The 25,299-nt window shown below is 40.1% G+C and overlaps 1 protein-coding gene across 1 annotated transcript in view; it reads left to right on the top strand.

The window, feature by feature from the left end:
* LOC126471106 (AP-3 complex subunit delta-1) overlaps nt 1-25,299 on the top strand; it is a 258,217-nt gene that overhangs the window by 122,085 nt on the left and 110,833 nt on the right. Inside the window, exon 11 of the mRNA XM_050099184.1 lies at nt 1,783-1,831. Coding sequence (XP_049955141.1) covers nt 1,783-1,831 — 49 coding nt within the window. The remainder of the gene's footprint in view (nt 1-1,782; nt 1,832-25,299) is intronic.

Genomic DNA, 25,299 nt, shown 5'->3' with positions numbered 1-25,299 from the left:
TAAAAGAAAACACGTGTATTTGCATGAACTAGTATTAGATTTCCATTGATATTTGGCTGTTTATTAATTTTTAATTATTATGATTAATATTGTATTTATAATTATCAATAAGTAAATGACCAAATGCACACAGTTTTCTTGAAAGTGTTTACCTTTTGTGATTTGTGAAATCTATTATAGCTACAATCGAGTAAGGTACACAGAACTGCTTTGCATCTGGATGCTTTGACCTGCAGAGACAGAGAGCAGCCCCATTTGCCAGTTAACTTGTGTAGCACTGAGACCTTGCTAATGTAGCAAGAATGAATAGTGTATGTGCTATTTTTTAAAAATCACTAAATTTGCCTTTTCACTGCAAAAATGGAGGTGACCCCTAATTCATTAACTACTGTAGGTGATGAACTTCATGAAGATTCAGTGCATAATGCAGTTTGCAAAACATCAGTTATAAGTTGGTTTTGTGCACTCTGACAGTCTTATTCAAGAACCAGGTCTTATTGATACGGAATCATTAGCAATGATTTCTGCAGTTGCAGTGGCGGTTGGAGAAAATCTTTATTAGCCTACTTTCAGAATGTTAGTATAAAAGATTGTATTGCTGACAAAGATCTCATTCATTCTGACAAAGTAGATGAAGTAGTTCTATTCGGTGAAGTTGAAGATTTTTCTGATGAGAAGGATAATGAGCCAGCCGAAAAGAAGCCAAAAGGTGGATATATTCCACTGGAGACAAATATAAAAGTAATGAGACTGGCAAAAGAGAACACCATGTGGTGTCTACAAACTACAAAATTCATGCAAATACACATTTTTTTTCATTCTGTTACCTTTCAGATGTCATATATATGAACTAATATGACCAGTGTTGAAATAAAAATGTTGAGCAGGGCCTCAATCCAGCAATTCATCAATTACAGTGGTTAAACACTAACCACTAGACTGCCACTGTGTTATATTCAGTCGCAACACACCAGTACATACACAACTAATAAAACTTCTCTTGTGATTTTCTCGAAATTGTCCTAGTAGTATGCCTTACTACTTGCACATTATGTTGTCCTAATGGACTACTAAATGCATACAGAGTTTGAAGTAAATCTGTGATCTGAACATTGTGGCCTCCATTTGTTAGTACAAAGCACTGCAGTTAACAAAATACTCTACCACCTCCAACCTGATAGTTCTATGTCAATGGTATCTTCAAGCTTGCATGTTTTTTTAAAAAACATTTCTGTGCTACACAACACACACTGCCTCCAGTATTGTCATAATACTAACAGATAGAGTGCAGCAGTTTAAAACCGAGACTTGAAGTCAGGACATTTGCTTTTCGCGGACAAGTGCTCTATCGACTGAGCTACCCAAGCACGCCTCATGCCGAAGCTTTACTTCTGGCAGTACCTAATTTCCTACCTTCCAAACTTCACAGAAGTTCTCCTACAAACCTTGCAAGACTAGCACTCCAGGAAGAAAGGTAATTGTGGAGGATGGCAGAAGTAGAGCTGTGAGAACAGATTGTGATGTGTACTTGGGTATCTGTCAGGAGAGCACTTGACTGCAAAGGGCAAATGTCCGACAGACAGTTTTAATCCACCAGGAAGTTTCATATCAGCGCACCATCTGCTGAATGGTGAAAATATTCTGGGGATTCTTCGATATTTAACATGATTTGCTCTTGCTGTAAGATATATTACTGTAGTGAGGAGTTAGGTGTATGTTTGATGTATTTGTATTTTTGTGAAGCAATTCTAAGGTAGTCTCACATAAATATTATATTTACAGCTGTGTGTCCAGAAGCTCAGGATACTAATCGAAGATTCGGATCAGAATTGTGAGTAATACTTACACATTTACAAATCAATAAATCTTTGAAGCCTCCTCCTCTTCCTCCTCCTCCTTCTTCTTCTTCTTCTTCTTCTTCTTCTTCTTCTTCTTTTTTCTTTGGTGTAAGTTAGTTATGTTTCATTGGTAAGGTAATAAATATTTCGAAATTATATCAGGGATGCATTTAATCTCAAAAGTAAGACAACACTGTGGCTTACTGTCCAATTCAAAGTACATTCTTGGAAGTCTTAATGTACAAAATTTTAACCATTCAAACATGATAAAATCCATAATCATCTTTTGTTGCTTTGTAATGTTTTCCATACCAATTTTTCAGTTTTAAGTATATGTTTTTGTTTATGAAAGAGCTGTAACGGAATTAGTGTTAGATGCCTCCCTTTGTGGCATCGGGGGCTAAAATAGACCTGCAGTTATTCCTTGCATGTCATAATAGGCGACTAAAAGGATTCTTATACCTACTGAAGATTTTACATTGATGATGCGGCCATTATTATGAGACCTGTCAATTTTCACTCCTTTCACAATCTTTTGGCATAATTACTTATGATACTCCTTCAGAGTTTTGACCTCCATTTTTCTGAATTTCACAGAAGTGCGAGTTGTTTGGGGAAGGACACCTTACGTGATGCAAAATTGATCCATCGTGCTCTGTTATCTTCCACACCAACTGATAGAGTTGGATTTATATTCGCACTGAAATCCAGCATGGTAGCCAATTCCTAGTGTGTGTTTGGGGAGAGGCCAGGGGGCCTTGCCATGTACCCTTGCAGTTGTAGTCCCCCCCCGAGAACACAGAAATCGCACTGCTCATGCCAAGCCGTAGTCTCAGCATGTAAACTAAGAAGTAGGTGCTTATCCAATCTGACTTCTAGCAACAGTTACTATGCCAGGTAGCCTTTGCACGGGGTGGTGCTCATGGGAAGAGCCTCCAATCAGCATAAGTGGCATCGGGGTGGATGATCCACAATAAAATGGATCTATATCAGTGGCTGTGGCAACATGGCCTTCTTAGTGGATAGAAAACGAGATGTTAGTGCAGAGGCTTATAACCCAGTGGTGTTTGTCTTTGCCTACATCGTGGGATGAGAGTTGGGCAAGGAGAAATGGAGGTGTACAGTTCTTGGTATGCTCTAGAACTGAGAGATAATCTTTCACAATGTTGAAGCCTCTGTGTTTCATTGAAAATATTGAGGATTGGTTCAGAAAAGTTGTTGCAGTAGAGAGGATGAGAAACAGATCTTTGCTGATGAAAACATTGATTGCTCACCAACCACAGGCACTTCAGGCCTGTAGCAAGCTTAAGGATATACCAGTTGCCATTTTCCCTCATAACAAACCTGAGAGGATTCAAGGTGTCACCTTCCATCCGGACCTAACACCATAAGTAGATGAACTGCATGCTAACCTAGAGCGGCACGGAGTCTATTTTGTTTGTTGCATCCAGCGAGGTAATATAGTGGACACCAGGATCTTCGATCCTGCCCTTCGATGGAAGTGTTTTACCTGAGAATATTAAGATCGTGGTTTATAGATGAGATGTCAGGTCGTATTTTCTTCCTCGTACTAGATGATTCAAGTGTCAGAGAGTCTGCACTAATGGTGCTACTTGTAGGGTATGTGGAAGGACATTGCGCAAGGGCAGCCCTTGCAAATAACTCCCTCCATGTGTAAATTGCCGTGAATTCCGCCTCCCTCATTTGGTGACCTGTTCAGTTTTCAAGAGGGAGAAGAAAACTGAAGAATATAAAACACTTAACCGTCTGTCTCAACAAGATGCTAAGAAAAAGTTTGTATGACTCCACCAAGTTAATATGGTGTCTTAACTTTGCTTGCATTGTGTCATAATCCACACCTGTGGTTATGACAAGGACTCAGACGGCAACTCCTGGCACTAGCAGTGTGTCAGAGCATGTTCTTCAGTTGAGGGAGAGAACATCAGCTCCCTTTACTCCCAAACCCACAGCACTGATGGTAACCACTCTATCAGAGCAGCTGGAGATGCCTCGTCGTCCTCCAGCATCATAAGGGAAGAGGATACCTGTCGAGGTGCCCCCAGCCTCCACAGGACGAAGCAGACCCGCAGTCTACCATCAACCAGTGGCTAACGTGGCCGCAGGATGTGGATTGCAGGAAAGAATTATTATCTTCTGTGCAAGGAATTAAGACTGGGAAACTATAACAGAAACTGAAACCTCCCAGGGACAAGAAGGGTAAATTGAAAGTTTAACTGAATTCTGCTACTCCCATCAATCGTTAATTCCCCCCCACCCCCCCCTTCCTCTCTCTCTCTCTCTCTCTCTCTCTCTCTCTCACTCTCACACACACACACACACACACACACACACACACACACACACCAGGTCCCAGAGTTCAAGTCCATGGATATTAATGGAGATTCACACATTCAGGTGGAACATGACTCAGCAGCAAAGTAATCATATTCCAGGTTCCCGTTCGCTGTTTTCTCAGATCCCAGTCTGATGTTCCTTCAGTGGAACTGTAATGACTACCATTGCCACATGGCTGAACTCCATCAATTAATGGCTACTTACTCTACAGTCAGTGTGGCAATTCAGCAGAAAATATTCTCGGAAATCCAACCCCCTACTATTAAAAATTACAAATTGCATTAATGCTGAGAGGGTGTCTTGAGGAATCAACATACTCGTACACTCACACTTTATTGGGCAGGTGCTGTTAACCACTGCCTTAGAAGCTGTGGCTGTTTGTGTCTGCCTGTTAGTTACAGTAACAGTGTGTAATATCTGTCTACCCCAGACTGATCTACACCATACTACAAGCTGGTAGAGTTGCTGCAACGGATATGTCCACCTTTCCTCCTACAGGAGTACTTCAATGCCCACAATCCTCTTTGGGGTAGCAAAACCACATCTAGCAGGGACCAAGAAATGGAACAATTAATTTTGGAACTGGAAGTCTGTCTACTTAACACATGAACTGTGATACATTTCAGTATGGCCCATACATACTCGGCGAGAAACATTACAGTCTGCAGCTCAAATATCTCACCATTAATCTAGTGGTCCATCCATGGCAGCCTTTGTTACAGTGAGCACTGTCCTATCACACTCTTTCTCAGACCACCAACCAGTGCAACATGCACCACATTGATCCCTTCAGAAAGCCAACTGGTAAGATTTCACCTCCACAGCGACTCTTGAATGGCATCAGAGGAGTGGTACAAGATGCTATTGGCATGAGAAAAGGCCAAGCAGGTATGTTGGGAACAGTACATATCTTCTGTGATAGCCCACACCCCATCGTCTCAAGTATTTTCTAGACTCCACCACAATTGCTGCCATTCACCATCCACAGGAATTCCTGGCATCTCCCTCACTGGCGATATCTGTTCTGATCGCACACTCTTTGCTGAATGTTTCACAGCACACTTCGCCCAGGTGTCCTCATGCAGTAACTGCCAACTTATTTTGCTGATCCAGAGGTTCATAGCAGAGCAAAAGTTCATATCCTTCTGTGCACAAGGCCTTGAATCATAGTGCTTTAGTAGAATGTCACAACACAGCCCCATTGACTTAAACAAAAACCATAATCAAATGCTTAAACACCTTAGCAATGACAACATAAAACACATCCTCAAATTTTTCAGTCGCATTTATTTGACAGGGAGGGGGTCCCCCCTCCCTGCACCATGCTGCACTCCAGACAGGGGAAAAGACCCACAAATTTTGACTAATTATCGCTCAATCTGAAACAAAAGGGCTGTGTAAATTATTGGAAAGAATGGGTAATTGATAACTGTTGGTGCTTGCAAGCCAGAGGACATTTATAACAATTTCAAAGTGGCATTAGGGCGCTCCAGTCCACCACAGACTAAATACATTCATCTATAATCTGTAATGCACAATGCTTTCACACATTGCCAATACCTGATACCTGTATTCTTTGATCTGCAGAAGGCATATAGTACCACCTGGCACCATCACATTCTGTCTACTTTGCACAAGTGGGGTCTTCTAGGGCTGCTTACACACTTTTATTGAGAATTTCCTATCCCTCAGATTGTTTTGGATGTGGGTAGGTTCAGCCTTCAGCAACCTATACTAGTGTCTTGTAGGGATCATTTCTGAGCGTAACTCTCTTTGCCATCAATGACGGTCAGTGGTGGTGTGAATGCAGTAGGACCCGTGGTCTCTCTCTCACTGGGTATGGATGACCTTTGCGTGTATTAGAGCTGTTCACCATTGCACAGCACAGAGTGTCAACTTCATGAGGCCATACAGGAAGTAGATAAGCAAGCCCTGAATCATGGATATCAATTCTCTCTCGTGAAAACAATAATACTCTTTTGTCAACTTTGGACTGTGCTTCTGCGCCCACAAACTTGGTAACCAGTTGAAACTTTCAAATTCTTATGCCTCTTATTTGATAATAAATTAACCTGGTTACCACATGTATGCCAGCTTGAGACAAATTGCACGAGGAAACTTAATACCGTCAGTTTTCCTAGCAACATCTCCTAGGTTGCAAACCACATGGTTCTTCATAGATTCTACAGTGCTTTACTTTTAAGCCTCTTGCATCATGGATGCATTGCCTACAGGTCAGCAACACTATCAGTACTGAGTCTGTTAAAGCCTGTCCGCTACAGTGGCGTGTGGTTGGCCACTGGAAGTTTCTGTACGAGCCCTGTGGACAGCCTACTAGTAGAATCTGGTGTCCTACGACTGAGGATCAGATACCACCAATTCTCGGTGAACTATATCGTCATAATATGTCGGATGCCTACTCATCCGTGGTACTTGACTCGTTTCCCAACCAACAGCTCATATTGTTTATTAATTGCCCAAAAATGGTTAGAGTAGTTGAGATACGATTAGAAACTCTATCCGAGGACCTCCAACAGCCCCTCTTGTCTGTGTGCACAGTGTTCCCTCACACGAGAAGTATGCAGTTTATACACGGCATAGTTGGTTATGATACCACAGGATCTGTGGTATATTAAAACTTCCACCAGAAATGCAACAAAATGATCTGCTTACAAGCCATATTTCAGTGCTACACCAAAAATCTTTTGGTTGCATATAAACCTATTAGTTGACTTCAGTTAAAACAGTAACATTCGTATCGATATGTGGGTATTCTGGGAGACGAACTTGCTGACAAATCAGTTAAAGAAACAATCACAGAAGATAAACTTGAATTCTGTGTCCTGGACACAGGCCTACGATTGCAACTGTGACATCAAATTTTGAAAATCTGAAATATGGAATGGCAGGCTATCCCAACTCCTCACAAGCTGAGAGCAGTCGAGGGGATGTGCAGGGCATTGTATACTTCGTTCCAAGCCTCTTGGAAAGATGCTGTCATACTATGCTGACTATGATCACACCAAAGTTAGATAAAAGCTCCTTTTTTGTCATGAGGTCTCCCCTAAATGCAGCTGTGGTAGTCATCTCGTGATAGCCCATATTCTTACACAGTGTGTCCCACTGTCTGATCTGAGATAGGCTTTCCTCAGATACTTGCTTATGATGGAACAGCAGCTACTAAATTTCTATTATTTCTGAGGAAAAGTAGGTTTTATAACAAAATTTAATGCACCTCAATGTCCGTTGTGCGGGGTGGTTGTGGATGGTGTACATCTTGCTGCGGTTTGTGCCCCTAGTGGTCTTAGGCTACGTACTCCATCTGCACTGTCATGCATTTTTAGTTAGTTAGCTTGTTTCAAGTTCCATGGATCATTTGTATGATAAATTGTAATCATATAGAGTGAGTCATTTTACATTCGTATTGGAAATTAATTTGCAAATGTGGCTACAAGCTGAAAATTTATAAGCTTTTCCTTTTTTAAATAAAATGCACAGATCTGAGTTAGTAATTCCTGCCCACAAACTTTTACACCCTACAATAATAAGAATTCTTCCGCAAATAGGAGAAACTTTTTCAGTTTGTTTTAAAATTTTACTTTGCTGTCTGTCAGACATTGTAGAGCACTGGGTACGTTATTAAAAAAAAAAAAAATAAATAAATTGTTGCAGTATTGTGCACTCCTTTCTGTGTTAAAGACAACATTACTGTGGAGTAAACTTTTATATTCGTATTTTGTTCATCTAACTGTTAAAGCTAATTTGCTATCTAGTCTGTCCTCTCATTTTAGTTTCTCACCCCATTTTAGTTGTGCTGGCTCTGGTGACCCTTGGTGTATCCTTCATTGGTCAGCTACAGGCCGTAGCTGCCTGGGTATTATCTTACTTATAACTATCTTGCAAAAGCTATCATCATGAACATTTTCAGCCACAGTGACATGGTCATAAATCCTGAAACTGACAGTTCTCTCTTTCTCTTGTCATACCTTTTTCTGTCATTTTCCTTTGAATTGCAGGACTGATAATCAGGCAGTTTAATCCTTTTAAACCTTTCATCATCATTATTTCAGATACCTGACTAATTTACAACATGTCATGTTTTGACAGTGACTGTAGATCAATATAGATTGTTATTATGAATCTAACCACCTCGTGCATGAGAACTTGCATCAGAGCTTTTATTCACCTTGTCTGTTGAATCTTGGAACGTTCACAAATTTCCCAGTGTTGTTTATAGAAATCCAGCTTGCAAAATGTTTTGTTTACTCTGTCTTAAAGATATGACTCTCCTTATTTTGAGTACCACACTGGACTCTCATTTGGGATGACAATGGTTCAAACCCACGTCCAACCATCCTGATATAGGTTTTCTGTAATTTCTCTAAATTGCTTCAGGCAAATGCTGGGATGGTTCCTCTGAAAGAGCGCAGCCGATTTTCTTCCACATCCTTCTCTAATGTGATGAGACCGATGACCTCGTTGTTTGGTCCCCTCCCCCAAATCAGCCAACCAACCAAACCTTTTAAAACATTGGTGTGATTTACAAGGGACATTGAATAAGGACTGGCACTCGTACTCAAAAAAAATTCAGGCATTTACAAATTCAGACCTTTATTATCTTCTACTTATTCATCACCCAGTGTGATGCATTTGTCCCATCTCTATTGCCTGTCCTAGAAGAAATGGGTAAGGCTGTACTTTGTTATACACTTCAAGAGTCTCTACTATTACTACTACTCCTGCTGCTGCTGCTGTCTGAGCCACTGACAGCTTGAATGATGGGTAATTAAGGTCATTCTTTCCTCTAATGTATGAACATCACTTCACGCCTCAAATTGTGATGGATTATTTATGTTGAATTTCATCACCTGATTAATTATTGAGTTACCACAGAAAATTAATCTATAAGACATTATTGAATATAAATATTCAAAATATGTCTGGAGGTTGATTCATTTGTTTCCAAGACTAGCAATTATACAAAGAGCAAAGGTAACTGAAGTGAATTGTTTGAGAAGCTTGATAATGTGTTTCTTCCAGTTAAAGATTTCATCAGTGTGTATACTTGAAAATTGGGAGCATTCTGCTCTGTGTACTGACTCTTGTTCATGTTCTACATCAGTTGTTGGTATTTGTTGTACAGAAATGAATGCAGTATGTTTTATCCAAATTTAGAGTGAGTCCATTTTCAGAGAGCCACTTAATAATTATTTAGAAATCATCATAAACAATCTCTCCTGTGGCTTTCTCTGTAATGGGATTTATGAAGTGTTGTCTGCAGGGAGGGGGATGGGTGAAGGGGACTCAGGGAGCAGGTGCCCCTTATGAGAATTCATTTAGTTTACGAGTATGCAAAGAAAACCTGTAACCACAGGGCCTCGATTATTATGTTCTCAAGTACCTGGAAAATTACCACTAAGATGACATGAAAATATTGGTAAAATGGTTTAAAAAGATGGAGAGCATATAAAAGAGAGTTATAAAATGAACTGGAGTAATGAATAACTTGATAAGAGGTTGAAAGTTGAATTACAAAAAGGATAATTAATTTAAAATCATTGTATTTTTCTCTAAGAAATATCATTCTTTGAACATGTATGAAGGTGGTTGTATAACCATTTTATAACTATCACTGTGTGTGTGTGTGTGTGTGTGTGTGTGTGTGTGTGTGTGTGTGTGTGTGTGTGTGTGTCGCGCCAGTTAGCATGGACATGTCGTCGAAAGTGATGGAACATCTGTCGTCAAACAACATGTGATTGTAGTTAGAGAATCTTTCTACATTTGCTGAAAAACAAGTGTGTGTCGTTCGACAATTTCCTTTAGTTTAGAAACTGAGTCTAAAAGATTGGCACACAAACATCAATATTTCACAGATAGATATTATTTTAGCACGTCATCAATAACAAAATATAGTTCTTTTTGTTTCAATACCCATATGTGGTCTCACGCGAAACATTACTACATGCCTTATCTGAAAACTACATGGTACAGATAGATTGAAACCCCCTATCAGGATGGAAACAAATCATCATTTGTGTCGTGTCTCAGTGAGGAACTTGAAATTTTCACTCGGGGAAGGAGCATCTAGAGGAATTATTGCGCAAGTTTAAAAGAACAGTTGACAGTACAGTGGATAAATATGTACCCAGTAAAACAGTTCATGATGGTAGGGACCCTCCATGGTGTACAATCACTGTAAAGAAACAGAGACTACTTCATAATAGGTGTAAAACAAATTGGAGGGCTATAAATAGAGAGATGTTGAATAAAATGCTTTTGGCTGTCAAGGGAGTAATGCATGAAGCCTCTAGTGACTATCTTAGCAGAATAGCATCGAAAGATCTTTCACAAAACCCAAAGATGAGACAGGAACTAAAATTGAGGGTAGCAAAGTAAAGGTAGAAGTTCTTAACTTTGTTGTCAAATGTTCCTTTACAAAGGGATGTCCAGGGGTATTACCCCAGTTTAATTATCTTACCACTGGAAAAACGGGTGAAATAGATATTAATGTCAGCAGTGTTAAGAAACATCTGAAATTTTAAAAACCTGACAAAGGTCCAGGGCCTGATGGAATCCCTATTGGATTCTGTTCACAATTTGCAGCTGAGTTAGCCGCTCTGCTAGCTACATTGGTAATAAACACCTCAAACAAAAAAACTGTGCCCAGTAGTTGGAAGAAAACACAGGCCACACCTGCCTATAAGAAGGGTGGCAGAAGTGATCCACAAAACTATCATCCAATAACCTTGATATATATTTGTTGTAGAATCATGCAAAATGTTATAAGCTGGAACATAATGAAGTATCTTGAACAGAATGACAATCTCCAAGCCAAGCAGGTTGGATTTGGAAAACATAGATCATGTGGAATCCAACTCACGCATTTTGCACATGACATGTTGAAAGCCATGGTTCGAGGCAGGTAAGAAGATACAGTATTTCTTGATTTCCAAAAAGCATTTGACTCAGTACTGTAACTATGTTTATCATCAAAAGTACCATTTTATGGGGCATCAAGTGAAATTTGTGACTAGATTGAAGATTTTTTGGTAGGGGAGACATAGCAAGTTATCTTCTGTGGACAGTTGTCAACAGATGTAGGAGTAACTTCGGTTGTACGCCTAGGAGCCAGGAAAATATATTCAGCCACTTGCTGTTCATGTTTTATATTAATGAGCTTGCAGACAGTATTGATAGTAGCATCAGACTTTACACAGGGCATGCACTAATCTATAATGAAGTACTGCCTGAAAGACATTGCACAAATATTAAGTCTAATCCTGATAAGATTTAAATGTTGTTCAAATATTGGAAACTTGCTTTAAGTGTTCGAAACTGTGAAATTGTGCACTTCACGAAATTAAAAAACCTAAGACAATAATATCAGTGAGTCACAGTTGGAGTAGGTCAATTCATACAAATACCTGGATGTAACACTTTGGAGCGATATGAGATCACATAAACTCAGTCATAGGTAAGGCAGGTGGCAGACTTCGGCTCATTGGTAGAATACTACGAAATGCACCTGTCTACAAAGGAGACTGCATACAAAACAGTTGTGCGACCCATCCTAGAATATTGCTCTAGTGTGTAGGACCCATATCAAACACTACTAACAGGGGATATTGAAGAGATACAAAGAAAGGTAACACAAACGGTCACAGGTTTGTTTTTTGACCCATGGGATGGTATCACGAAGGTGCTGAAAGAACTTAACTAGCTGACACTATTCTATGAAAACTTACGTAGAAAGTTTCTAGAACCAACACAAGGTGATGAATCTAGGAATATATTTAACACAGTATGTCTCACTCCTATAGGAATTGTGAAGACAAGATTAGATTAATTAGAGTGTCTGAAGAACCATTTAAACAGTCACTCTTCTCCTGGTTCATAGGTGAATAGAATGGGAGAATATCCTAATGGTATATTAAGACTTACCCACTGCCATACACTTACGTGGTTTGCAAAATATGCATGTAAATGTAGGTGTAAAAGTTATCAACAGTAAGACGTGTGACAGTGACAAGAAGCATATGAACCATCAGTTTATTTTCAACACATACGAAGACATTCTCCAGAAACATGGTTGCGTTCTTCGTAGAGGCACATCCAATTTTCCTTCTTGCTGGCATTAAAAAAAATGAAATGCTGTACTGTGTTAAACAAACATGTAAAAAATGAAGTATAATCACATAAATGACAATCCTTGGAAAAATTAAATAACATATGGTTCGTATATATGATGAAAAATGCGAAATTAAATTTACATTTCTCTAGCCAGAATATTCGGGGTATTAGTACCTCTGAACAATGCACACCTGATAGGCAAAGAAAGGTTACATGTCAGCAAATCCTGAGCATTACCAGTAAGCTATAATAAAATGAAATGCAGCTGGCCGTCGGCCGAACGACAAAACTACATCGTGGGTATACGGTACCATTAAGGAGAATATCCATGGTGAGAGTTCCATCTTGGAAATGTTGCCATCCTAGAGAATGAATGAGTCACCATTCCAGTTCCCACATCATTAGGTGTCACATCTCCAGAAACCTCAAATGCCTGTTGGTGTAACAAAACAGTTGCACTACACAGCGTTTACACAACAAAACACACTTCACAAAAGCTTACTTCTTCGAAATTCAAATAATGGTTACAAGACATACTGCAGAATATTAAAGAAAATTATATAGACATCAAAGCAAATACATAACAAGAAAAAGTTAATCACACCAGATAACAAAATAAAGGCAATATGGTGAAGGATGAGAGAGGTAGAACCAGCCATGAAGAATTACAATGTCATTGGCAAACCTCAAGGTTTTTATTTCTTCTCCCTGGATTTTAATTCCTATTCCACATTTTTCTTTTGTTTCCTTTACTGCTTGCTGTATATATAGATTGAATAACATGGGGAATAGGCTACAGCCATGTCTCCCTCCCTTCCCAACCACTACGTCCCCTTCGTGCTCTTCGACTCTTATAACTGCCATCTGGTTTCTGTACTGATTATAAATAACCTTTCACTCCCTGTATTTGACCACTGCCATTTTCAGATTTTGAGAGAGAATATTTCAGTCAACATTGTCAAATGCTTTCTCTAAATCTACAAATACTATAAACATAGGTTTATCTTTTCTTAACCATTTCTACGGAATCCAAACTGATCGTCCCCAGTGTCAGCTTCTAACAGTTTTTCCATTCGTCTGTATAGAATTAATGTTTGTATTTTGCAACCATGACTTATTAAACTGATAGTTCAGTGATTTTCACACCTGTTAGCACCTGCTTTCTTTGGAATTGGAATTATTATGTTTCTATTTAAGTCCGAGGATATTTCGCCTGTCTCATACATCTTGCTCACTAGATGGAAGAGTTTTGTCACGGCTGACACTCCCAAGGCTATCAGTAGTCCTAACGGAATGTTGTTTCCTCCCAGGGCCTTGTTTCGACTTCATTCTTTCAGTGCTCTGTCAAATTCTTCACACAGTATCATATCTCCCATCTCGTCTTCATCTATGTCCTCTTCCATTTCCATAACATTGCCCTCAAGTACATCACCCTCTATATGCCCCTTCCACCTTTCTGCATTCCCATCTTTGCTTAGTACTGGTTTTTCCCTCTGAGCTCTTGATATTCTTAGAGGTGATTCTCTTTTCTCCAAAGGTCTCTTTAATTTTCCTGTTGGCGGCATCAATCTTCCCCCTAGTGATACAGGCTTCTACATCCTTACATTTTTCCTGTAGCATTCCTGCTTAGCCATTTTGCATTTCCTGTCGATTTCATTTTCAGATGTTTGTATTCCTTTTTTCCTGCTTCATTTACTCAGTTTTTATATTTTCTCTTTCCGTCAATTAATTTCAATATATCTTGTGTTACCCAAGGATTTCTACTAGCCCTAGTCTTTTTATCTACTTGTCCCTCTGCTGCCTTCACTGTTTCATCTCTCAGATCTACCCAGTCTTCTTCTACTGTATTCCTTTCCCCTGTTCTTGTCAATCATTCTGTAATGCCCCCTATGAATCTCTGTACAACCTCTGGTTCTTCCAGTTTACCCAGGTCCCATCTCCTTAAATTCCTACCTTTTTGGCACAGTAATGTAAAAACAGGTTTTACTGTAATTATATAGTTGGCTTGTATATTATTATAACATTGACCAGGTACTAAAGGCACACTGTACAAACCAATAGGAGAAAATAATGAGCTGATAACAATGTCCTCAAAATCAAAATTTGTTAATCACATGTATGGGAAAGATGTTTTGCCCCTACCAACATGAAAATCTATGGTTCACTAGTATCATCTACAAAAAGTACCAATTCTGCTAGTTGATTGTTAAGTGGAAGGTCATTCACATATATAAGGAATACATCTACATCTACATCTATACTCCGCGAGCCACCTTACGGTGTGTGGCGGAGGGTACTTATTGTACCACTATCTGATCCCCCCCTCCCTGTTCCATTCACGAATTGTGCGTGGGAAGAACGACTGCTTGTAAGTCTCCGTATTTGCTCTAATTTCTCGGATCTTTTCGTTGTGATCATTACGCGAGATATATGTGGGCGGTAGTAATATGTTGCCCATCTCTTCCCGGAATGTGCTCTCTCGTAATTTCGATAATAAACCTCTCCGTATTGCGTAACGCCTTTCTTGAAGTGTCCGCCACTGGAGCTTGTTCAGCATCTCCGTAACGCTCTCGCGCTGACTAAATGTCCCCATGACGAATCGCGCTGCTTTTCGCTGGATCATGTCTATCTCTTCTATTAATCCAACCTGGTAAGGGTCCCATACTGATGAGCAATACTCAAGAATCGGACGAACAAGCGTTTTGTAAGCTACTTCTTTCGTCGATGAGTCACATTTTCTTAGAATTCTTCCTATGAATCTCAACCTGGCGCCTGCTTTTCCCACTATTTGTTTTATGTGATCATTCCACTTCAGATCGCTCCGGATAGTAACTCCTAAGTATTTTACGGTCGTTACCGCTTCCAATGATTTACCACCTATGGCATAATCGTACTGGAATGGATTTCTACCCCTATGTATGCGCATTATATTACATTTATCTACGTTTAGGGAAAGCTGCCAGCTGTCGTACCATGCATTAATCCTCTGCAGGTCCTCCTGGAGTACGTACGAGTCTTCTGATGTTGCTACTTTCTTGTAGACAACCGTGTCATCTGCAAATAGCCTCACGGAGCTACCGATGTTGTCAACTAAGTCATTTATGTATACTGTAAACAATAAAGGTCCTATCACGCTTCCCTGCGGTACTCCCGAAATTACCTCTACATCTGCAGATTTTGAACCGTTAAGAATGACATGTTGTGTTCTTTCTTCTAGGAAATCCTGAATCCAATCACAAACCTGGTCCGATATTCCGTAAGCTCGTATTTTTTTCACTAAACGTAAGTGCGGAACCGTATCAAATGCCTTCCTGAAGTCCAGGAATACGGCATCAATCTGCTCGCCAGTGTCTACGGCACTGTGAATTTCTTGGGCAAATAGGGCGAGCTGAGTTTCACATGATCTCTGTTTGCGGAATCCATGTTGGTTATGATGAAGGAGATTTGTATTATCTAAGAACGTCATAATACGAGAACACAAATCATGTTCCATTATTCTACAACAGATTGACGTAAGCGAAATAGGCCTATAATTATTCGCATCTGATTTATGACCCTTCTTGAAAATGGGAACGACCTGCGCTTTTTTCCAGTCGCTAGGTACTTTACGTTGTTCCAGCGATCTACGATAAATTGCTGATAGAAAGGGGGCAAGTTCTTTAGCATAATCACTGTAGAATCTTAAGGGTATCTCGTCTGGTCCGGATGCTTTTCCGCTACTAAGTGATAGCAGTTGTTTTTCAATTCCGATATCGTTTATTTCAATATTTTCCATTTTGGCGTCCGTGCGACGGCTGAAGTCAGGGACCGTGTTACGATTTTCCGCAGTGAAACAGTTTCGGAACACTGAATTCAGTATTTCTGCCTTTCTTCGGTCGTCCTCTGTTTCGGTGCCATCGTGGTCAACGAGTGACTGAATCTACATCTACATCTACATTGATACTCCGCAAGCCACCCAACGGTGTGTGGCGGAGGGCACTTTACGTGCCACTGTCATTACCTCCCTTTCCTGTTCCAGTCGCGTATGGTTCGCGGGAAGAACGACTGTCTGAAAGCCTCCGTGCGCGCTCTAATCTCTCTAATTTTACATTCGTGATCTCCTCGGGAGGTATAAGTAGGGGGAAGCAATATTTTCGATACCTCATCCAGAAACGCACCCTCTCGAAACCTGGCGAGCAAGCTACACCGCGATGCAGAGCGCCTCTCTTGCAGAGTCTGCCACTTGAGTTTATTAAACATCTCCGTAACGCTATCACGGTTACCAAATTACCCGGTGACGAAACGCGCCGCTCTTCTTTGGATCTTCTCTATCTCCTCCGTCAACCCGACCTGGTACGGATCCCACACTGATGAGCAATACTCAAGTATAGGTCGAACGAGTGTTTTGTAAGCCACCTCCTTTGTTGATGGACTACATTTTCTAAGCACTCTCCCAATGAATCTCAACCTGGTACCCGCCTTACCAACAATTAATTTTATATGATCATTCCACTTCAAATCGTTCCGTACGCACACTCCCAGATATTTTACAGAAGTAACTGCTACCAGTGTTTGTCCCGCTATCATATAATCATACAATAAAGGATCCTTCTTTCTATGTATTCGCAATACATTACATTTGTCTATGTTAAGGGTCAGTTGCCACTCCCTGCACCAAGTGCCTATCCGCTGCAGATCTTCCTGTATTTCGCTACAATTTTCTAATGCTGCAACTTCTCTGTATACTACAGCATCATCCGCGAAAAGCCGCATGGAACTTCCGACACTATCTACTAGGTCATTTATATATATTGTGAAAAGCAATGGTCCCATAACACTCCCCTGTGGCACGCCAGAGGTTACTTTAACGTCTGTAGACGTCTCTCCATTGATAACAACATGCTGTGTTCTGTTTGCTAAAAACTCTTCAATCCAGCCACACAGCTGGTCTGATATTCCGTAGGCTCTTACTTTGTTTATCAGGCGACAGTGCGGAACTGTATCGAACGCCTTCCGGAAGTCAAGAAAAATAGCATCTACCTGGGAGCCTGTCTCTAATATTTTCTGGGTCTCATGAACAAATAAGGCGAGTTGGGTCTCACACGATCGCTGTTTCCGGAATCCATGTTGATTCCTACATAGTAGATTCTGGGTTTCCAGAAATGACATGATACGCGAGCAAAAAACATGTTCTAAAATTCTACAAGAGATCGACGTAAGAGATATAGGTCTATAGTTTTGCGCATCTGCTCGACGACCCTTCTTGAAGACTGGGACTATCTGTGCTCTTTTCCAATCATTTGGAACCCTCCGTTCCTCTAGAGACTTGCGGTACACGGCTGTTAGAAGGGGGGCAAGTTCTTTCGCGTACTCTGTGTAGAATCGAATTGGTATCCCGTCAGGTCCAGTGGACTTTCCTCTATTGAGTGATTCCAGTTGCTTTTCTATTCCTTGGACACTTATTTCGATGTCAGCCATTTTTTCGTTTGTGCGAGGATTTAGAGAAGGAACTGCAGTGCGGTCTTCCTCTGTGAAACAGCTTTGGAAAAAGCTTACCGATTTTACATATGACCAAAACTTTTTAGGGTTCTTGTTTAGATTGTTTGCCAATGTTTTATGTTCGAATTCGTTGAATGCTTCTCTCATTGCTCTCTTTACGCTCTTTTTCGCTTCATTCAGCTTTTCCTTATCAGCTATGATTCGACTACTCTTAAACCTATGATGAAGCTTTCTTTGTTTCCGTAGTACCTTTCGTACATGATTGTTATACCACGGTGGATCTTTCCCCTCGCTTTGGACCTTAGTCGGTACGAACTTATCTAAGGCGTACTGGATGATGTTTCTGAATTTTTTCCATTTTTGTTCCACATCCTCTTCCTCAGAAATGAATGTTTGATGGTGGTCACTCAGATATTCTGCGATTTGTGCCCTATCACTCTTGTTAAGCAAATATATTTTCCTTCCTTTCTTGGCATTTCTTATTACACTTGTAGTCATTGATGCAACCACTGACTTATGATCACTAATACCCTCTTCTACATTCACGGAGTCGAAAAGTTCCGGTCTATTTGTTGCTATGAGGTCTAAAACGTTAGCTTCACGAGTTGGTTCTCTAACTATCTGCTCGAAGTAATTCTCGGACAAGGCAGTCAGGATAATGTCACAAGAGTCTCTGTCCCTGGCTCCAGTTCTGATTGTGTGACTATCCCATTCTATACCTGGTAGATTGAAGTCTCCCCCTATTACAATAGTATGATCACGAAACTTCTTCACGACATTCTGCAAGTTCTCTCTGAGGCGCTCAACTACTACGGTTGCTGATGCAGGTGGTCTATAGAAGCATCCGACTATCATATCTGACCCACCTTTGATACTTAACTTAACCCAGATTATTTCACATTCGCATTCGCTAATAACTTCACTGGATATTATTGAATTCTTTACTGCTATAAATACTCCTCCACCATTGGCGTTTATCCTATCCTTGCGGTATATATTCCATTCTGTATCTAGGATTTCGTTACTGTTCACTTCCGGTTTTAACCAACTTTCCGTTCCTAATACTATATGCGCACTATTTCCTTCAATAAGAGATACTAATTCAGGAACCTTGCTCTGGATACTCCTGCAGTTTACCAATATTACGTTAACTTTTCCTGTTTTTCGTCTCTGAGGACGGACGTTCTTTATCAACGATGATAATGTCCTCTCTGGTAAGCCGTCAGGTATTTTATCGTTTCGCCCAAGGGGGGGTCCCTCTAACCTAAAAAAACCCCGTGTGCACGCCACACGTACTCTGCTACCCTAGTAGCTGCTTCCGGTGTGTAGTGCACGCCTGACCTGTCTAGGGGGGCCCTACAGTTCTCCACCCAATAACGGAGGTCGATGAATTTGCAACCATTATAGTCACAGAGTCGTCTGAGCCTCTGGTTTAGACCCTCCACACGGCTCCAAACCAGAGGACCGCGATCGACTCTGGGCACTATGCTGCAGATATTAAGCTCAGCTTGCACTCCGCGTGCGATGCTGGTTGTCTTCACCAAATCAGCCAGCCGCCGGAAGGAACCAAGGATGGCCTCAGAACCCAAGCGGCAGGCGTCATTCGTTCCAACATGTGCTACTATCTGCAGCCGGTCACACCCAGTGCGTTCAATAGCTGCCGGAAGGGCCTCCTCCACATTACGGACGAGACCCCCCGGCAAGCACACCGAGTGCACACTGGCATTCTTCCCCGACCTACCCGCTATTTTCCTGAGGGGCTCCATAACCCGCCTAACGTTGGAGCTCCCTATAACTAATAGGCCCGCCCTCTGTGACTGTCGGGACCTTGCCGGAGAATCGGCCACTGGCCCAACAGGCGAGGCATCCTGTGGTGGCTCGGAAACGATGTCATCACCACTAGGAAGCACCCCGTACCTGTTGGAAAGGGGTAAGGCAGCTGCCACGCGGCCAGATCCCACCTTCGCCTTTCGGCCAGGCACGCGCGAGCCCACCACTGTCCGCCATTCAACCTGGAGTGATGGCTGACCGGTAAGATGCTCACTGCCGGAAGACGCAGCGACATCAGGGGTTCCATGTGATTCCAAGGCCACCGAAGTAGGCATAGGTCTCACCACAGTTGCCCCAACGCCACTACGAGCCGACGCCTGCGCCTCGAGCTCGATGAGCCTAACAGACAAAGCCTCCACCTGCCCCCGAAGAGTGGCCAATTCTCCTTGCGTCCGCTCACAACAACCACAGTCCCTACACATGACTATGTTTACCCTACTCTATACGGTGACAAATTCCCAAGATAATCTTCTGATGAGCTACTCTGATAATCAAGAAACACTCACTGAAATACGAGACGCGAAAACTATGCTAGGTTTTCCCAGAAAAACTATTTAAAAGCTAAGCGCAGCAAATAAGTACAAAAACGCTTTATACAAACAGTACTCGCTGCTGCTTGTGCTCTCGCTCTGGCTGTCACAAGACAACTGCTGATTCAAGTGACTAGTGGCTAACGGCCGCGAAACAAACAAAAGACGGTTTTAGGGCGCTTTCTGTTCTAAACGATCAAGAAAACACTAAGAAATCTAACACGAAAACTACGTAAAGTTTTATCAAGAACTGTTGGTTACTATGCAGAGCAGATAAACACAAATAGAATCCCTTCCTTAGTGGAAGGTCGTAAACAAAATGCAAAATAAACGCTTTATACAAACAGTACTCGCTGCTGCTGGTGCTCTCGCTCTGGCTGTCACAAGACAGTGGAACCAAAATTCAACTCTGTGGGACATGCTTTTTGATTTCGCTAGTCACTAAAATTTTCAACCCTTCCAACATTGCTTGAATTATTCAGCACAACCTTTTGCAAACTGTTAAGTGTTATTAAAACCAGTTGTGTATAATGCTATCAATTCCATAAAATCTTAGTTTATCTAAGAGTGTGACGGCTTGGAAAGGTAACAGAAAATTCCATAGGGTGAAATGTTATTATTTAAGACTTGTAATATTTGGTGAGTGAATGAATAAATAGCATTCTGAGTTGAGCAAAAATTGTGTAATCCAAATTGTGATATGTTAAGTAAATTGTTTCTACTTCAATGTAAGACTACTCTTGAGTACATTACTTTTTGAATATTTCAGAAAATGATCTCAGTATGGAAACTGGATGATAATTATTTGTCTTTCTTGTCACTTTTCTTATGAAGAGGTTTAATAGTTGCATGTTTTAATCTGTCTGTGAAAAATGGCCCAGGACCCATCTGTAGTATGCTGTAGTGTATGAGTGTACACCGTGTGTTTGTAATCGAAGAATGTGATGACAGTGTCCTTACTCATAGACTTCTATACATGGTTCTTTTAGTAGTGATTGGTCATGTTGCACTCACTCTGTGCTACTTTTTCATTTATGGGTCATAACAATACACGCACGTTGTGTCTGCAGAGATATTTTGCCATCCTGTATCACCCTCCTCTTCAACACACTGATTCTCGTAGCAGAAGAAATAAATGATTCTGTTTTTGCTCCAGAGTAACTAATCAGTCTCCAGTGCCCAGTAATGGTTGTTGTCTCTGTCAGTCCTGTAATAGGTGCACTTTCTCCTTCTTGCAATTTTCAATGTTCCTGATCATCTTGAAATGCATCATGCGAATGAAAATAGGCTGAACAGGACAAAGCAGGCTCACCAATAACCAGTCTTCAATTTGTCACAAATCACAGAAGCAGTTTTATTCAGTTAGACAAAAATTTTATCATGTAATTACGCTCACTAAATGTAGACATGTTGAAGTTTGAGAGGCCAAAAATCCTCAGCCACTTCCATTTAGTGCTGAAACTTCCGTATTTATCTCATCTAAAAGTATAAGTTATACATGAGGGTCTCTCCTGGCCGTTCTACACTATCAACGATAACTTAAAATGATGCATTAAGTCTCTAAACAAACTGTAGAGAATTAATGTACCTGCCAACAGTCTGTCGGCCCATCTGATGATAACTTGGTTTTTTGTTTAAATAGTGTGCATATATCTCAACAGTCTGCTTGTTCACCCAAGAACTTTTCATTCAAAGAGTACTTCGTCACTGAACCAACATAGCTATGGTCAGTGTGTGTGTCAAAGACAAATTGTAACAAATGCATACTGTTTGTTATCTTTTAATTTTATATTTTTTAAGGTGTAACAACAAAAGTAAATTTAGTTACATTTGAATCTATAAGTTTGTATAATTCACAGAGCATGTTGCAAACTACATGTACCAAATAAACTTGTCATTGTCATCTTCAGTTTGAACACCGATTTAACGTGGTTCTCCATCCCAGTGTATCCTGCACAAGCCTCTCCATCTCTGCATAAATACTGTAAGTCACATCCTTTTGAACCAGCTTGTTATAGCAAAATATTGGCCCCTCTCTACTATTTTTTTACGCCAAGCACTTCCTTCCACCACCAAATTGACTATTCTGAAATGCCCCAAGATAAGTCCTATCAGCGGATCCTTTCATGTAATCAAGTTGCTCTATAAATTTAATTTTGCAAGACTTTCATTCAGTGCCTTCGTTAGTTAAATCTGATCATCCCATCTGATATTCAGTATTCTTCAGTAGCACCATATATTGAAAGCTTATTCTCTCTCCTTATTTGTAGTGTTTATCACCCACATTTCACTTTCGTAAAAAGTTACACTTCAGACAGCTTCAGAAAAGACTTCATAACATTTTATGTGTTAAAATACTCTTTTTTCCAGAAATGCTGTTCTTGCTTTCTGCCCTCTCTACGTCTGCCTTCAGTAGTTATTTTGCTGCCCAAATATCAAAACTCCTCTATTAAATTAATGTCTCATTTACTAATGTAATGCCCTCAGCATTGCCTAGTTTAATTCAACTACATTCTATTACCCTTGCTTTAAAAGACAATGTTCATTATATAACCTCTATTCAAGACATTATCCATTATGCAAAACTGATCTTCAGAATTCTTTTCCATCTCTGACAGAATTAAAATTTCAGCACCAAACCTCGAATTTTTATTTCTTCTCCCCAAAATTTAGTTCATTTTCCAAATTTCTCTTTGTTTTGCTTCAGTGCTTGCTCAATGTACAGCTTGAGTAATGTGGATAGACTACAACCCTGTCTCACTCCCTCCTCAACTACAGCCACTCTTCAATGCCCTTCGACTTTTGTAACTGGAGTCTCTCTTCTTTTCAAATTGTAGATAACCTTTCACTCCTGGTATTTTATTCCTGCTGCTTAATAATTTGAGGGAGTGTATTCAGTCAAAGTTGTCAAAAGCTTTCTCTGAATCTGCGAATGCTATAAACATAAGTCTATGTTTCTTCAGTCTGTTTTCTAAGATAAATTGTAATGTCAGTACTGCCTTTTGAGATCCTATATTGGTCCGGAAACCAAACTGATCTTCCCCGGTGTCAGCTTCTGCCAGTCTTTCTAGTCTATGTTAATAATTAGTGTTAGTGTTTTGCAAACCCAATTTATTAAACTTTTTGTTTGGTAATATTCACATTTATTACCACATACAGCAAATTTCTGTATGAAACCATCTTGACAACTACAGTGTATACAATATTCAGGGACGGGTGTGGGAGAATGCGCTTGTATTTCCAGTTGTGCACATGGCATACTGGTGTGTTGTAATTTTTAACGTAACAGTACACCTATTTTACGTTCTCATGAATTTTGATCATAATTAGAGCGTTATAAATGCCACATGGTGCAGAGTATTGTAGTTGCTGAAGGACAGTTGCAGTGCATACACTTTTAATAGGATGAGTAACATTAGCAACAGAAAGAATGGCGTACAAAGGTGACTAGATATTTAGCATATATGAATTTCATATTGCTGTAAGTAATAAGATATATCCACAGTTGTATAAATTGGTGTATCAGAAAATCTATTCTCATAAAAATCAGATATTAAAAATAAAAAGCCTGAAGAATAGATCTGTGGCTGCTCAGGTACTGATTTGTTGCTTGACTGCAAACGTTTGCAGTTGTGGATGCAAATAAACAGTATGTTCAGTGTTTCATGCCTTTACCTAATGAGGACTAGAGTGCCAAAATTTGAACAAAAAGTGTGTATACTATATTGTGGTATTATGTAGTATTAATTTGATGGAGATAACACATTGACATGTGCAGTGGATTTTGTAATGTAGTGTGGTGTGGTAGCTCAGTAGTGAAGTGTCAGACTACAAATTCAAAGGTCTGTGGTTCGATCCTCAGTTGATCTTAGGATTTTTATCTCTTACTTGTTACTTCTTACACCAGTGGCAATGTTTGTTGATGCAAAAAATGTCGATTTGCACTATGGTTTGGAGTCTACGATAAACTGTAAGTTCTCTTATAATTGGCTGCTTGAGGAGATTCAAAAGTCAGAGGAAGGGAATATCATACCATATACAATCGGATCTTGCCTAGTAAAGCATTATGATGTTCAAACCAACCTTAGAGTTGATGGCGGCTTTAAGTATTTTAATAATAAAAAAATAATAACCAGAAAATGTGAGCATGATCATCATTTGGGTACCTGACTGCCAAAGATGAGTTGTAAATGTTTTTTTTTAAGTCTAACAATATTTCTAATGATTACAATATAATTAGAATACAGTATTTTTCATAACAATGGAACTGTAGTGATTCTTAAAGCTTTCCTAGCTCATCTGTTCAGTATATAGCTCTAGCGTCTGCCACCTGATCACACTTTGTAAATCTGCAGTATTTCTTTGGAGACACTCAACATTGTCATGTAGTGCCTAAGGGTTACTGTGACAAGTAGCAGAACTAAGAGTCATTTATTGAACGGAAACAGTAATTAATGTGAGCTTGCAAAAAGTGGCTGTGCCAAATGTCTTTGATAATGTAATGTGTGTATAGTTTTCATGTGCTTTTATTACATAAATTTTCACTCACAAGGGGAACATGGCAGGTGCCATAATGTGATTTCCCAGAAACTTTGCTCAGTGGAAGGGGGGTGAAAATATGCGAACAATGTGTCTCGGTTTTTTCATAGAGACTCGACCATTTCTCAGAAAATCAAGTTCAAAGTTTTTGACATAATGTAGATGCCTTTTAGCGGCAGTTATCTCGGCCAAAATAATAGAACAGTGGCTAGCATTGCAGCCTCTCACTTTTGTGCCCCATGTTCGAAACCCAATTATTGTTTATCCTTGTTTTAATTAATTTATTTTTTCATTTATCTACTCATGTCACTATAGGTTTACTGCACATACATGCCTTATCAAGTTAGGTGGAAAGTTGGGCGTTATATTAATTGTAAATGTATAACTTGGTTTCACAATAAGTGCCTCACATTCATTACATAATAAAGGGGCATTCAGTAAGTACTGGAACACACTTTTTTATGAAAGCAGGTTGGTTTTATTCAGGATTTCAAAACACCATACTATTCCCCACTATTTTGGCTACAAAACCTTATTTTCAAAGATAATCACCATTCAGTGCGACAGCTTTATACCAGCTTGCCTGGGGGGGAGTGTCT

Source organism: Schistocerca serialis, chromosome 3, assembly GCF_023864345.2.
Source record: "Schistocerca serialis cubense isolate TAMUIC-IGC-003099 chromosome 3, iqSchSeri2.2, whole genome shotgun sequence".
In the NCBI taxonomy this organism is placed as follows: Eukaryota; Metazoa; Arthropoda; class Insecta; order Orthoptera; family Acrididae; genus Schistocerca; species Schistocerca serialis.
Note: the sequence above shows the minus strand (reverse complement) of the source record. Positions and strands in the feature narration are given on the sequence as shown.